This window comes from Scomber japonicus, chromosome 3, assembly GCF_027409825.1.
Source record: "Scomber japonicus isolate fScoJap1 chromosome 3, fScoJap1.pri, whole genome shotgun sequence".
In the NCBI taxonomy this organism is placed as follows: Eukaryota; Metazoa; Chordata; class Actinopteri; order Scombriformes; family Scombridae; genus Scomber; species Scomber japonicus.
Genome location: NC_070580.1, coordinates 30574108 through 30590532, shown reverse-complemented (window position 1 = coordinate 30590532; position 16425 = coordinate 30574108). Strand labels below are relative to the sequence as shown.

At 38.9% G+C, this 16425-nt stretch overlaps 1 protein-coding gene across 1 annotated transcript in view; it reads right to left on the bottom strand.

The window, feature by feature from the left end:
- Positions 1–16127, bottom strand: part of stab1 (stabilin 1) — a 93361-nt gene extending 77234 nt beyond the window's left edge. The window contains exons 1-10 of the mRNA XM_053316512.1: positions 16071–16127; positions 12460–12587; positions 11707–11822; positions 8959–9044; positions 7797–7866; positions 7103–7198; positions 5324–5437; positions 3950–4137; positions 2614–2750; positions 1911–2057 (exon numbers count right to left, since the gene is read on the bottom strand). Coding sequence (XP_053172487.1) covers positions 1911–2057; positions 2614–2750; positions 3950–4137; positions 5324–5437; positions 7103–7198; positions 7797–7866; positions 8959–9044; positions 11707–11822; positions 12460–12587; positions 16071–16127 — 1139 coding nt within the window. The remainder of the gene's footprint in view (positions 1–1910; positions 2058–2613; positions 2751–3949; positions 4138–5323; positions 5438–7102; positions 7199–7796; positions 7867–8958; positions 9045–11706; positions 11823–12459; positions 12588–16070) is intronic.
- Positions 16128–16425: the final 298 nt, after the last annotated feature.

The window sequence follows — 16425 nt, the reverse complement described above, 5'->3', positions numbered from 1 at the left end:
AAGACTTTTTAAGACCTTTTAATACCACTTCTAAATGAAATTTAAGACCAAACGTACGATGGAAATACAGTAATATTTCCAAGTAAACACACTGACAGTATGGTAAAATGACAAATGACGGTTGAGTTTAAGAACATCGGCTATGTGTGTCATGCAAAAAGATCACAAAAATGTCATCACTGTCCTAAATTAAATTACTGCGGCTGTACTAAGTGGTGGTGGTGTGACTCCTCATGTATGTTAATGGAGTGGACAAAATATTAGGAACACCTTTCAATATAATGCACCCTAATCTCTCAATAATGAACATAAAGCTGAATTTTCACCTTCTTGTCAAAAAATGTATAAACTTCATAAATGTAGAATTTATAGCAGAGCTGCTGTATTGGATTAAATTAGATTGGAAGCCAGTGAGTCTATTTTATGTAGTTAACTTATTCTCTGAACTGTATTTTATAGTAATTACAAGTTATCTAGTATTATACAGTTAAGTAGTTATATTCAGCTTCAGTAGCGTCATGTTTTTTGTTGAATGCCTCACTCTCTCTCTTAAGGTCTGTTGAATGAGAAACCTCTGAGTGACTTAAAATTGATGTTGTGTAACATCAGCTGATAAAACGCGCAGCACCACAGCATAGTGTATAGTAACGTCACAGTTACCTGTCTGAGGATTAACGTTGTTAATGGTGACATCACATGGATGGAGCTGTTTTCATTAGTTTTGCGGGCTCCGCTGTTTTTTTCTGAGCAGGTTCTTCCTCAGATGATGTAGATTTATGTTTTAACCAGCGGTCGGTGTTTGTTCCTTAAACTTAATATCACAGTTAGCTTGTCTGTGTTATGCTAGCGGGAGGTGCAGAGAGCTACAGGTGTGTTCAGGGTCGCAGTCAGACAGTCGGACACAGCGGTTCCGGCCCGCTGCAGACGTTGGTTGAACATTAATACATCGCTGTAAATGTGTGCGGGAATTTCCCGCATTATAAGTGTTGGATTTGCGGGAATCAATTAAATTGTGCGCAATACCCGCAATCCCGCGCTGAAATTCAGGCCCTGAATACACACTGCCAGGCACCAATCGTAACCAAGAGTATTCATTCCTGTCTAGCCATTTGTGATTGCACTTGCATTTCCCCATGTTTAAGTCGAGTGGCTATCAGTGCTGAATTAGGCCCACCTGTAGATGCTTTACCCTACGCCATCAAGAGCTGCGCAATACGAGCTGCGCAGTAGACTACGCTCTGACCTAACCATAGACAACGCAGCACCGGAGAAAAAATATTCGACCTAACAAAACAGATTGCCCGCATTTTCGCGGCGACGAGACTCAAATATTTAAGACCCAAGCAATCTGAATTTAAGACAATTTAATACTTTTTAAGGCCTTATTTTCATGAAAATTGATTTACGACTTTTTAAGACTTTTTAAGGACCCGCGGCCACCCTGAATAAACTGTTTTGGCACTAATTGTGTTTTTCAAAGCAGCATTCAGACAGAAAAATAATAATGGATCTTGAATCAAATTAAAAAACTTGAAGAATCAAATAAAGCTGAATTGTGAAAGTGGTTCAGGACTCTACAATAATGAAGTACAGTGAAACTTTTTTTTTTTTTTTTTTTTTAACAGCGTATTTGTGGTTCCTTTTTGGGTCAGTGATAAATAAGGGATGGCAAGATGAGCAATTCAAAAATATCTTAAAAATTGTTTTAAAAGCAGCATCAGGTTTGTTAAAATTTACATTGTGTATTTTTGTTGGTTTTATGTAATTTGAAATGACATTTGCACCATTTTTTCACCAAAAGTAAGAATGAATACTCCTGAAAATGTCAAATGGTGTAACCACAAAAGAATGATAAAGAGGGTTAGGGCTAACCCTAACCCTCTTTAAATTTGACTGAACCAGAATAAAACCCGTCATTGATCCTTTTACCGAACATGGCGACGGCTGCGGTCAGATTTCCTCTCTGACTTCCGCTTCTTTCCAGCTCTAAAAACTGCTCCATCAGGTTACCATAGCAACGCCGCCCATCACCGATCTGACCCACCTCACACACACACCTGAGAAAGACAGAGAGAGATCGAAAGGGACGTAGGGGTGAAATAATGACACAAGAATACACACACATTCACACAAACTAACACAGAGCTAAAAGACAGGTTCAATAAAAAATGTAATAACTTCCTAATAATGTAATAAAGTGCATTTCCCAATAATGTAACAATCTCTGCACCGATGATGTAATAAATTATCACATTAAAAGGAGGTTATTACATTATTTGGTTAATCTTATTTTTGCAGAACCTAATAATGTAATAATGTAATAATTTAATTATTAGGTTTTATTACATTATTGGGAGCTTCTGGCTCTAGTTCTAGTCCTTGTCTAGTTCTCATCTTTAGACCTGGTTCTAGCTCTGGTTCTGGTTCTAGTTCTGCATGAAAACAGCAAAAGCGATTCAGTTGTAGGCGTCTAGTGGCGTTTTCACATCCAGGTTTGTTCTCCCCCCTTGGGTTGATGCTTATTTAAGTTAGCGGGGGGAGAAACTTGTTCTAGTGCTACAAACAAACTGGTTCTGCGTCTCCCTCTGGTTCTAATCAGTGTCCAGTTCTGACCTGGGGTGACCATCCAGTCCAGTTTCACAGAGAGCTGTGGAGTCGCAGGTGTTCACTGAGCAGGCGGAGGTCAGCTGACAGCCAAACTCAGGGTCGCCAGCCTTCGGAGTCATCCCCGACATACACTCACAGCTGGACTGAGAGAGAGAGACAGACAACAGAGAGGTTAAAGGTCACGTATCATCTCCTCCTCCTCCGAGCTGGACTCAGTGGATGAAGGAAGTGACGCAGCATTTCAACCTTGAGAGAATGAGATTAACAATATGTGGCTCCTCGGACACGTTTGTGAGAATTTGGCAACTGTTTATAGACTAAACATAAAAAGGTGATTTAAATCAGGCAGATTTCCAGGTTTATGTTTATATTCTGGGCTCTACTGCAATATATCTGCATTATGTACAGCAGTGTTGGGGAGTAACTAGTTACATGTAAATGTAACTGTAATTCGTTACAGTTACTGGCAAAAAATGTGTCATTAAATTACAGTGACTTATGAAAATGTTGATGATTACAAAGGAGGTTACATCTGAAGTCAGACCTTTAAGATTTTAAGATTTAGCTCAGGACATTTTTTTTGTAATTTTTTTATATTTAGCATCTTACTGAATACATATACTGCTGTTTTTAATTATTTGAAATCAATATTTTTATATATTTTATAAATAAATAATGACGTGGGCTTAAATGTTGTCACAGTACCAGTTAAGCCCATGTCAGACTTTTAACTTTTTTCATCAAATATCTTTATTTTATATTCCAAAATCTACATGAACTAATGAATACATTTTCAAATGAGAGATAAATGTTGCTTTATAAGAAATTATCTCCCTTATAAATCATGTCAGTATCCATGGAAACACCTGAATTTAGATTTTGGTGCTTAATGGGAACATTTACCCCAACAGCTGAAAACATTGGTTAGAAAATTAGAAAAGTAATCAAATGTAATAAGTTACATTACTTTGATTAAGTAATTGAAATAGTTACATTATTTATTACATTTTAAATAGAGTAACTGGTAATCTGTAACCTATTACATCTCTAAAGTGACTTTCTCTTTATGCGGCCCCTCAGTTCAGCGTCTGTCTGAAACAGGCCGTTTGAGCTGCGGTCTCTTTAAGGCCCGCCTCCTGAAAAGCCTACTCTGTTCTGATTGGTTATCTCCAGGAAGCTGCCCCTCGGTACACAGAAACTTCTCAAACACGTCTGTACATGTTCGAGCCCGGATCAGATCCAAAATATTCTATTGGACGACAACAACAACCTCGACAACGTAAACTACGAGACAGACGTGCACGACAAAGTCAAATTAGCTCTGGTTTTTGTTGATAACTACCTTGTTGGGTCCTTTGAAGACACAGATGGTAGAGTTCAGCGGACAGCCTCCATTGTTTGTGGAGCAAGGGTTTTTGGGTACGCAGATCTTGCCGTTACCCTCGTAGTCGGGTTTACAAGCGCAGCTGACCTTTGACCCCTGTGAGGAGCATTGGGCGTTGACGTCGCAGTCTCTCGGCGAACAAATACCTGAACATGACAACGAGAAACAGCTGAGTCTAGAGGAGAGAAACTGGTTCTGGGTCTACTTCTTATAATCTTATATCTAACTTCTAGTTTCTGGGGAGCAAAGACTTGTTTCTAGTTTAGTCCAGATTCTAGTTCTAGTAGATGAGTGTTGTGGATCTAGTTTTGTTCCTCGTTTATTAAATCTAGACAATAAAGACTTTCTTTCACTATGAGACGCTGGTTGCTTCCTGAACCTCCCACAATACAAGAATGGATAGATTTAGTAAATGACATTTGAGATATGGAAAGGATTACTTTCTCTCTCCGTCTCAAGAAAACAGTTTAATAACCCTTACATACTGCTCGGGTCAAATTTGACCCATTTTGACATTTGACAGCTGTAACAATACCCCAAATGTCTTGTTAAATAAATAGTTAATAGTTTTAATAAGATAGTAGTCATGAAGATTTCTTTATATATGATGTAGCAGTGAAGACTGATGGCTCTAATGGTTATACAATAAACCTCACAGCTCCATAAAGTTCTTCTAATTTTTACTTTCAATAAAATACATTTCAATCATTATTGCTATGTTATATGTTCATGTCTTTGGTAAAATAAGACATGATATTGTGTGATAGGAGCTGTTCTTTCTCCATAAATGAGTGGCGTAAAACCTAAAAAATAGACTCTCTATGCTCTCTGAAACATCAATCAATGTTTAATCACACATTTATTGACCAGTAAGATCAGATGATGCGATGCTTTCTAAACAGATCTGTGGCTCAAAATTTGGTATCAACACTTTTTATGAGGGGAACAAACTGTGAGAGTAGAATATGAAGAGTATGTAAGTGTTAATGTAAAACATTTATGGCCAGATTTTGCAAGGTTGTAAGCAAATGATCATGAAATGCTTTTGTCTCTCTGCCCCTTGATTATATCCTTTTTTTGAAATATTCATCTAATTTCTTCTTTTCTAACTTCTCCCGGACTTTTTATTGCTCTTATGTGCACGCTGAATTTCTCCCAAATTGTACAAAGTTCATGAATTTTGGAAATGTATGGACTATGATTTGTTGTTATATGCTTGTATTGCAATCTGCAGTCCAAAAATAAAATATATATATACAAAAAAGACAACTTAAGCTAAAAGTACAGCTCTAATGAAATGACAGAGAAAGAAGAGAGTGTGTGTGTGTTTACTTGCGCATCTGTTCTGCGGCATTTTCTTGTATCCAGGCAAACATTCACACACGGCGGCCGCTCCCTCTCCTTTACAGTACGAGTACGGGTTGCAGGTAGTGCAGGTGGTGCTCACTGAGAACGACACAGACAACAGCAGCTCAGTTTATGCAACAGTTGTTATCAAGTGTGTTTTATTTTCCATCTTACGTTACATTTATGCTTGTTTTTATGTTCTTTTTATGTCTGTTTTATGTGCAGCACTTAGTGAATGTAGTTCTTGTAGGCATCTCTTTGGTGTTTTAATACATTTAGTAATACTGTTACTGCCTCTGGTACTATTGATATTACCACCACCAGTGTTACTACTATCAGGCACAGACTAAGTGGACTCAAATGCAGAGACACAGGGATGAAGAGTTCTTAAGTCGTTTAATTCAGTCCAAAAGTCAGAAACCAGGAAGTCCAAAATCACTAGGCAAAAATTCAGAATCCAAAAGGCAAAAATTGGTCAATAACACTAAAAATCTAAACTGAGATAACGCTGGAACTCTGACGGGAACTGACAAGACAATCTGGCACAGAAGGAAAAGAGCACACCACATATATACACTGGATAACGAGGTGAAACACATTAGGGGAAGGGAGGCAAACAGGAGGGGAGGAAGTTAGACAAGACATACCAAAATTAAACAGGAAGTAGACAAGACAAAAAACTAACTCAACCAAAATACATTACAAAACTACCGGGCCCTGACAACTACTTCTATTACAATAATGTTTCTTTCTCTTTCTTTTGCTCCTTTTAGGCCAGAGGTGTCAAACTCATTTTCATTCAAGGGCCACATACAGACCAATTTGATCTCATGTGGGCCGGATCATTAAAAAGATGGAGGGAAGCAAGGAAGGAGGAGGGAAGGAGGGAAGGAAGGAAAGAAGGAAGGTAGGAATGACAGAGGGAAAGAAGGAAGGTAGGAAGGACAGAAGGAAGGAAGGAAGGTAGGAAGGAAGGAACAAAGAAAGGAAAAGGGGAAGGTGGGGAGGAAAAAAGGAAGGTAGGAAGGACAGAAGGAAGGGAGGAAGGAAGGAAGAAAAGAAGGAAGGTAGGAAGGACAGAAGGAAAGAAGGAAGGGAGGAAGGAAGAAATTAAGGAAGGACAGAAGGAAAGAAGGAAGGTAGGAAGGACAGAATGAAGGAAGGAAGGAACAAAGCAAGGAAAGAAGGAAGGTAGGAAGGACAGAAGAAAGGAAGGAAGGAACAAACCAAGGAAAAAAGGAAGGTGGGGAATAAAAAAGGAAAAGAACACAGGAAGGAAAATGGGCCAGATTGCTCCCCTCAGCGGGCCGGTTCTGGCCCAGGGGCCGCATGTTTGACACCCCTGTTTTAGGCTCTTTTAAGGTGAAGCACTTGGTGTACATGTTATTAACTAAACATCATACAGACAGACAGACAACACGTGTTGGAGCAGTAAATGCAATATGTGTCACTCAATGTTTTATTAATTGACATCCAGATAACAGAATGAAGATAAAGTATTAGCGGGGGAATCAAATCTTAATATTATTTGGTATAGACTGAAATGTGTCTAAATGTGTATCAAAGAATGTCAAGTACTGAACAGTTATCATAGTTTTGTTACTTATTTATTCATTTTCTGGCGATTGACTAATAGTTGCATCTTTAGGATTATTATCGAAAAATCTCAAATGATATCCAGTTATTTATTTGTGAATCCTAATCTAATTTAACCAAATAAAATGCAGTATCAGAGTCAGGTATATGCAGCGTGTGATGTCATACCTTGGTCACAGCGTTTTCCAGTGTAGGGCGGCTGACACAAACACTGTCCGTCACCCTCCGGACCTTTATTACACACTCCGTGCACACAGTCACACACTGTACAGACACACACACACACACACACACAGAGCTGCTGTTAACATCGTAATCCCAAATATGGAAATATTTAGTCCAGTTTACATGTTTTGTTTTTTTTAACTGAGACTTTATTATTAATATCACAGATCTTTCCTTCCTTCCTGCAGCTGTCAGACTGTACAATCAGTGCTGCTCCCAGTAAACCTCACACACACCCCTGATCTGGACAATTGACAAAATCAACACCAACACTACTGTGCAATGACAGTATTTCAGGTATGCTACTTTCAGTTCAACCCTGCAATATTTTTTTTCACTTTTAAATCTGTGTCTCAGGCTCAGGTATATTATCATTCTGACATCAGCAATATTAGTCTTGTACATCACGTTACTTTTACTTTTTACTATATTTTTTTTACTTCCATTGTTTTTATTGCTTGTGGACTATTTATTGTTTATTCTTTTCACTGATGCTCTTTCTATTTTTGCTATCCACTTGATGCTGCTATACTGTAAATTTCCACAACATGGGACTAATATAGGTTTATCTTATCTTAACTTATCGATAACATGCATTTTTACCAGTGGTCAGAAGTCAGAGAGTGAGACAGCCTACCTTTATCGCAGTTTTCTCCATAAGCGTTCTGATCTGTACACTCCTGACAGGCAAAGCCGGAGAAACCGTCCTGGAGAGAGAAAAGTTTCATTCATGACTTATATTTTGCTAAAAGCCAAAAACATCAACAATCTAAAAGAGGAAAGAAAACAACATTAAGTGTTTCCAAACTCACAACTTCCCTGGTTCCCCCTTTTCACCCACCGTCCAAGTCTCTCAGTCAATAATATTAACGTCATTAGTTGGTGCTATTTTGAGATTAATTTCACGCTTTGCAGCAAGAGGAGGTGACAAAAAGCCGCAGTGCAGAATAAGCAGTCTGGGCAGAAACACTCAGATCCTATTAGATCATATCATGATTTAATAAAAGTAGTATTAGTAGTAGTAGATACACAGGCTACGTGTGGTTTTCACAATAGTGTTTAATCAGTCAATCAATCAATCTTTATTTGTATAGCGCCAAATCACAACAGAGTTGTCTCAAAGCACTTTACACATAGAGCAGGTTCTAAACCGAACTCTTCAGGTTTTAACTTAAAGAGACCCAACATTCCCACATAAGCAACAGTGGTAAGAAAAAACTGCCTTTTAACAGGAAGAAACCTCAGGCAGAACCAGAAATAGTAGCCTCCACGTTACTCAATTTTATCTAGAAATTGAGATCAGATTTCCAAGTTTTCACAATAGTGTTTTGACAGCACTTTTTATATTACTCAAGTTATTGAATTATATGGAAAGTGATCGAGATATAACTTCCCAGAAAACCCTGTAGTGGTTTGCAACCTCTGGGCCGACTGCCAGCTAACACGCTGACAGTAAATCAGCTGCTGGTATTCAATCAAAGTAAACATCATAGAGCAATATAACATTAAAATAGACTATAAAACAACATGTTTTTGATCCAACGTCCAAACCAATCGTCTCTTCGATCAGAGGACAACCAGGTGTCTCCTGTCGTGGTCTGAGATCTTGCGGTAAGTAGAGCGCAATTTAAGTGCTTGATTTCAAAAACTGCAGCTGCTTTAATCTTCTGAGGAACAAGCCTTCTGTTTAGTAAAATGCGTTGTCCATATAAATAACCACACAAACAATAATGACCTCTGAACACTCAGATGAACTGGTAGGACAGTTACAGACAGAGACAGAGACAGAGGATACTAACTTCACAGGCGCAGGTCCCGTTGCCAACGTCTCCATCCTGACAGGTTCCATGAAAGTTACAGGCCTTTCCTGACCAGCTAGGACAGGCTGCAGACAGACAAACAGGTGAACAGGAAGAGAAACATTCATTCATTTTCTATACTGCTTATCATCAAGAGGGTCATAGGAGGGGCTGGAGCCAATCCCAGCTGTCACCCTGGACAGGTTGCCAGCCTATCACAGGGCTAACTCCTAGTTTACAGAAACTCAGTTGTTTGACGGAAAAAGAGGAAATGTGAGGGAGTCATGGGAGGATATGAGAGCGCTTTAGATTTGCACTCACATTCACACTTACAGGGAATTTAGAGTGACCTATTAACCTAAATTGAATTTTGCTGAGATGTGGGAGGAAGCCGAGTATCCAGAGAGGCACAGGGGAGAACATGCAAACTCCACACAGAGAAACAGATTAGAAATAATCACTATTCTACTGTCTATACTGTTTATTGTTCACATGATTCATTTTAACTTCTGTTGAAGGATCCTGTCAGACTGTGTGTGAGATAATCTAATAAAATTTTGATATCAAACTATGTCAGACTGTCCATGATCAATCTTGAGGCTGTCAGATTGTGAGGTGCAGAGAAAATAACATAAACACAGATGCGTCAGCAACTCATGTCGACTATCTGCACTGCTCTGCATGTTTTTGAAAATGTACCAAAACAAAAAAACCGACTGGCTATAACATTATCAGACTCACAATGGACAGTTAATGCATTCTTCTTTCCTTTTTGAAACCTGGTGCCTTCATTACCTACAATGTAACCGAACCACCTACACATCAGTCGTTAGTAGCAGCTAATGTTTCCTCCAGCAGAGATAAGAAGCAGCTACAGAGGTCTGCTAAACTCACTTCTTTCTAACTCCACAGCCCCCAGATTTTTTTGATCTTCAAACTTGTAATCGTCAGTCACTTTAATATCTGATAAAGTGAAAGATATTGCAATGGGTTGTGTGTCATGTTGTTGTTACTGAAGAAATGTTAGTTAATTATACTGATATTTCCAGATATTACTGGACATGTGTGCCAGGTGAGACACTGTGAAGCCTGTCCGTTATATCAGCTACCTGTACTAATGATCCACAGGAGATAGCACACCTGTAATTGGCTGGGAGCTGAGGTGGGGAGGTTTTCTACTTCTTCTGCTAAAGGACTCAGGAGTTAGTCTATGTTAAGAGCAAGCATTGTTATGTCCTACAGCAGCCTGTGTTATTGTTCAAGAAAAATTTGCCACGAAACCAGCCAACATCTCTGTGCTTTCTTGGCAGGGGACGTTATACTATGTGGTAGTACTCCCAAAGGCCTGTAAACTGTCTTTAATGCATTTCAGTGTTTCCCTTTAAAGCAAAGTTTTGTTCAGGTTGTCTAACAGCATCTGGAATCTTTTATCTGACAGCCAAATGAGGAGGTGATGTCTGACAATTTTGTATCTTTCGGAAACTGACTGATCACTTTTTCCAGTGATTGGCGAGATGTGCGAAGGTGATAAACTTCAGCCACTTCTGTTACTTTTTATGTGAACAACTGAGCACTCCTGAGAAACCGCCCTGAAGAGAGAAAAGTTTCATTCATGACAGCCAAAATCAATGTTCTAAAAGAGTACAGGAAGTGTTTCCAAACTCACCTCGTTCCCCTCTTTTCACCCACCCACCTCTCCCAAGTCTCTCAGTCAGTAATGTTAACATCATTAATTCAGCTATTGTTCAAGAGGAGGTGACAAAAAACCACAGCGCAGAATGAGCAGTTTAGGCAGAAACACCACAGATCCTCTTAGATCATATCATGATTTAATAACAACTGAGTTAAGTTGTTATTAAATCATGATATGATCTAAGAGGATCTGTGGAGAAACTGAAAGTGTGTGCTGTTCTCTCCATTTGTGCAGTTTATAATGCTGAGACTACAAACATGAACGATGCATAAAAGTTGATAGAGAAAGTACGTGAGTTGAAGGTATGTGCTATAACAGCTCTATAGATTTAGTTGGATCACAGAAACCAGTTCTTTTAAAGCACTGTGAAGCCATAAGGGCCGTCCACACTCAGAACGATAACTATTAAGACAATTATGTGAGCATCCAAACTATGAACTCTAACATCCCATAAACAGCAGTACCAGGTACGCACTGCACATTCCAGCTGTGTCTGCTGCTTGTGAAAATGGACACTGATGACCTGTTAATGCTGTATGTTGTAAGGAGAAAGAAAAAGAAAACCTGAAGGGTTCACAGGTGTGTGGTGATTCAGTGTTCTGCTCAGAAGTATTTCGGGGCACTAGTTGCTGTGATGTTTCAGTATTTTCAGACCAAACTGCACCGACTGGAAGCAGAGTAAGGCGTGATGTGTAAAAGCGCAAAGATGACCAGTTTTTATTGTGTAGTGGCAGTGACACAAAGTATGAGCACAGATCTGAAGCCTAAAAGATCCATTAACTTTGTTGTGTGTTCACATTATGATAGAGAATACAGTTTCAGCATCTAAACCTATCTAAATAAATGACATCTGGGAGTCATTCTGATGCAATTTATTGTGCATCAGTCCGTGGTGAGAGAGGAGCAAAGCCGCATTCAAATAAATAAATATAAATAAATAAAGTCATTAGTCAGATTTTTAAAACTATATATATATATATAGAGTTATCGTTATAGTTCTTGGTATGGACGGGCCGTTAGTATGGATGTACTGTGAGTAGATGTTTGTTTCTTACACAGACAGAGGGGTCCCCAGTGCTGCGGGCAGCATCGTGGCTGCATGAAGTTCTTCACACAGACGTGCTGACATCCATCCAGAACCTTATCTCCGTGGCTGATCCGCACCACGTAACTGCAGCATACAGTGAACATTAGGTGAAGAAGTAGAAACACATTCATGAAGGTTTTGTATGCGGCTCAGTGACAAATAAAGGTTCACAAGATGAACAATTCAAAAATATCTTAAAAAATAGTTTTAAAAGCAGCATCAGTTTGTTAAAATGTACATTTTGTTTTATGAACATTGAAATGACATCTGCACCATTTTTTACCAAAAGTAAGACTGAATGCTCCTGCAAATGTCAAATGGTGTAATAACAAAAGAATGATGCATATTAAATATTTAATCCACCTACAGTGTATTTAAATGTATTAATAATTACTTCATTTTTAAAACATCAAATGAAAAGAAAAACATTTGGAGTGTTTCTTCATTTAAATTTTAAAGCATTTTGTCGATAATGAGGAGGTCGTATCCCAAAAACAATCGTTTTTACTAAATAAGTGTGAGAAATTACGTAAAAATAGTTTTTAAAAACCCAGAAAACATAGTGTAGCATTGCAAAAGTGGATTATATTTATTTCACATTGTAGTTCACGCTGTATATAATCAGATTTTTATGAAAAAATACTGGTCACACCAATTGACACTCGGTTGCATCACGTCTTTGACCCATGTACGTGGTGTGTGTAAACTGGTCTGTACGTACCTGCAGTTGGTGGTTCCAACGTTGCTGAAGCCAGGGGGGCAGCTGCTGGTGGTGACGGCGGCACAGGAAGTGCAGGAAGTATGAATGTCCATCCGCTGCGAAATATCACAGCGACCAGAAGGAGGAGTCTGAGGGAGCAGAGGAGATCTGTGAATCTGATAAGCATTGATATCTCTCTTTGTATTTACAGACACCTGTTCCTCTGTTTACAGGTGAGACTGTTGTGTTTAAAGAGCGAGAGCCTCTACTTAAACCTCCACTGTTAGTAGGAGAAATAATAATAATTCATCCCAGGTAAGATTTTGAAACTCATCATTATTTATAAAGTTAAGTTAAAACATCAACCGTGAGCTGTGAGCTGAATCACTACTGTATCTTTAAACTAAGTGACTGAACATTAACTTAATTAAACTCTTAATTTAACACAATAAAGACCATGATGGTTATTTTGTGGTTGTCTGACAGTTGTAGTATCCTATACAGTATTGTTCAAGCTCAGTTCTAATAGATCAATTTTCTCATAAAGCTGAACAGCAAAGACAAACCGTGGTGACCAGACGGCAAACAGCGGACAGACTGGGATTCTGTGACAGTATCCATGCTGGTTTTACTGGGCTGAATGTTTCACACCTCAAATCAAACTCATTCAGATCAGAATTTATTTATTTTTGTTAAGGTTTGTTTTTGGGCCTTTATTTTGATAGTAGGTGGCATAGAGGACAACAGGAAACGGGGAGAAAGAAGGGAATGACCTGCAGCAAAGGTCCCAGAGTTGAACCAGGGACGCTGCCATTATGTGGAATGCACGGTAAATACTCGGCTACCAAGGCACTCCAAGGTTTGATCAGTTTGAGTCTTGATGATTTGATAGTCTCACATTTTGGATAACGTTTCTATCCAGAATCAACTGAATCCTACAATATGAGGTCAGTTTTGCAGTAGATTTGTTGGATCACAAGCTAAATACAATTGTAAACGACCACAAAGACACATTGTGATCCGATCACTCAAACTCTTGCCGAAGTGGTCTGAGACGCATTTGGCCACATCTCTTATCCCCCGATAAGGCTGTAACAGGAAAACACGTCATCAATGCAGGAGGTGGTGGTTGTTTTGGTGACAGCGAGCCAACGCTAATTGACTTTGTCCTGTCAATGTCAACAGATGTTTTGTTTTTCTTAGTAAACCCGTGTGAAACAAATCTGGCAACAGACGAACATAAAAACATGTGCGTTGGGCCCTTTGACCTTCTAGGCCGTAACGAAATCTGAACACAACTGGTCAGCAGAAAACCTTAAACACGGACGACAGACACAGGTGTGAATGTGTCTCGGCTGTCCACATTATGTTCAAGATCACAAACATGCATGTTAAAACCAAGCATGAACAGCTGCTATGTGTCCTGAGCTGAAAGTAAGAATATAAAAAGTTAGATAAAAAAGTTTTGTCCTGATGTCACAAAACACATCTGTGTCTTTTTATTTAGTTTGTTTTCTAATTTTCAGTTTTGAAGTCGTGGTGACATTTTAACATATTCTGGTTTCTCACCTCACCTGCACATCAGCTTTTTGTTTGTTTTTAGGATTTATTTTTGGGCTTTTTTTGCCTTTATATGTAAGTGTGGTAGGGGCAGAGAGGCCGGAACATGGAGAGAGAGAGAGAGAGAGAGAGAGAGAGAGAGGAGTGACCTGCAGCATAGGTACCTAGCTGGATTCGAACCAGGGACGCTGTATTTACGTGGCACACACTTTAACCACACGACTATCCAAGCGCTCCACCTGCTCATCTATTTCATAAAAACAACTGCATATACTTTATTTCATTCATTCATTTTCAATAGCACTTATCTCTGGAGGGTCGGGGGTCAGGGCTGACACTGAGCGAAAGGTGAGGTACACCCTGAACAGGTCGCCAGTCCATCACAGGGCTAATATATAGTAGAGAAACAATCATTTATATCCAATTTAAAGGTATGTTTTTGGTGTGTGGGAGGAAGCCAGAGTACCCAGAGAGAACCTGTACAGAGAACATGTAAACCCAAAACCCTCATTTTTAATGTTTTATGTGTGCAATTTAGTCAAAAAACATCACCATCAGCATGACCAACAATCTGCAGGGTTAGGGTTTGGATTCCTGAGGCTGAATCTGGTTCAGCAAATATAATAAAATACAAACACAATGAAAATTTAGAGGGGGCTTTATTACCATATAAAATGTGTGCAGGTATAATTAAAGGCAAACAGCTGCAGATTAACTCAAGGTGGTGAACTCTGTAGATGAGTCAGATCAACTTGAGAAAGATGTCATTTCAATTAGTCTGAACATCAGTTAATTGACAGCGCTGTTCTTCACTCAGGCAGCATCATGATAACACAACACAGGCAACACACATCACTTTGTGCACCTGATGGACAAACCGTTCACTGAGTCGTCATCTGCTCTGGATTTCAAACTCCAGAAACGTAGATATTGAGTTTATTTTCTACAACACCAAATCTTAATGTTTCCTCCATCCACTTGTTGTTGGATGGAGGAAGACTTCTAGTGGCTATGGTCATCTTCGGGTGCCCCCATCAGGTCAAAATGTTAAATTATCCAATACTTTAATTTATGACCAAATACCTGAAAAACTGACACTCCAATCCTAATTATCAAATGTCAGCATCCAGACTAAAGTAAGATGATAAACTGGGTAAAAATTGCCTGCTAAACATCAGCATGTTAGCACTGTCATGAAGATGATATTAACATTTAGCTTAAAGCACAGATGTGCCTCCGTGCAACCTCACAGAACTGTCAGCATGACTCAAGACTCTTAGTCCTGACTTTGGTCCTTATTGAGGCTAAAAAGTCAGGATATCTCAGACTCTGATGTTTTGATTTTGACCAGAATAAAATTTTTTTTTTAAAAGTCTCTTGTGAATCCCCAACTTGGAAGTCAATCACAAACCACTGGAGCACTTTTTCAGGTTTGACTACGTTGGGAATTTTTTTGTTATAGAAGAGATTTTAAAGTTCTGGTGCTGGTCAACAAATCACTGAATGGTTTAGGTCCAGAATACATAAATGACATGTTAGTAGAATATAAACCCAGCAGAGCTCTGAGATCTACTGATTCAGGCCAGATAGTGGAGCCCGAGTTCAAACTAAACATGGTGAAGCAGTTTTTACACAACTAAAACAAGATGAACTGAAATCAGCCCCAAATGTGAATCTTTTTAAATCCAGGTTAAAACGTTTTCTCTTCTCCCGTGCTTATGATCATTTTATGCTGCACTCTCATATCTTATGTTCTATTTTAGTCTAGCTTTTTATTTTCTTTCTCTCTATTTTTCTGTACTTTGATTTATTTTTATTATAATTGGGTCCTTTTTATTTTTTAACTGTACTATAATTGGGTTTCATTTTATGTATTTATTTTATTTTAATTGTGTGTTTTCATGCTTCCAATTCTTACCGTTAAATGTTTTTTATGTACATTCATTTAGTGACCAAAAACGGCATTTAATTGCTGTAGAGAGTTGAGCAATCCTCTAATTAAAGAGATCAAGAGAGAGAGACAATAAAGCGGTGAGAGTGTAAGTGTCAGTGTAGTGAAGTTGGAGGTGTGCTACCTGTTGCAGTGAAGTTTGCAGGCAGAGCGGCAGCAGCAGCAACAGCAGCAGCATGGCTCCAAATGTCACATCCAGGGGGGGAAATGAACCCACCAACCCAACGTCCTCTTCTTCTCAAATCAGCCGGTAGGGAAAGTAGAGAATGTGTCCAGACGGTAGTTAGATGGTAACTTTGTTTTCTCCTCTCATATCTCTAGTCTGAACCTCAAACCACAACCTGCTCCACTACCTACAGGAAAAAACAGGCAGATAACAACATCCTCTGTGCAGGAAAAACAGAGCTATTAAAAAACTATAGTGTTGTTTTCCAGCAAAAATATATCTGAGAAAACTAAAAGAAATCTGCAGTTTA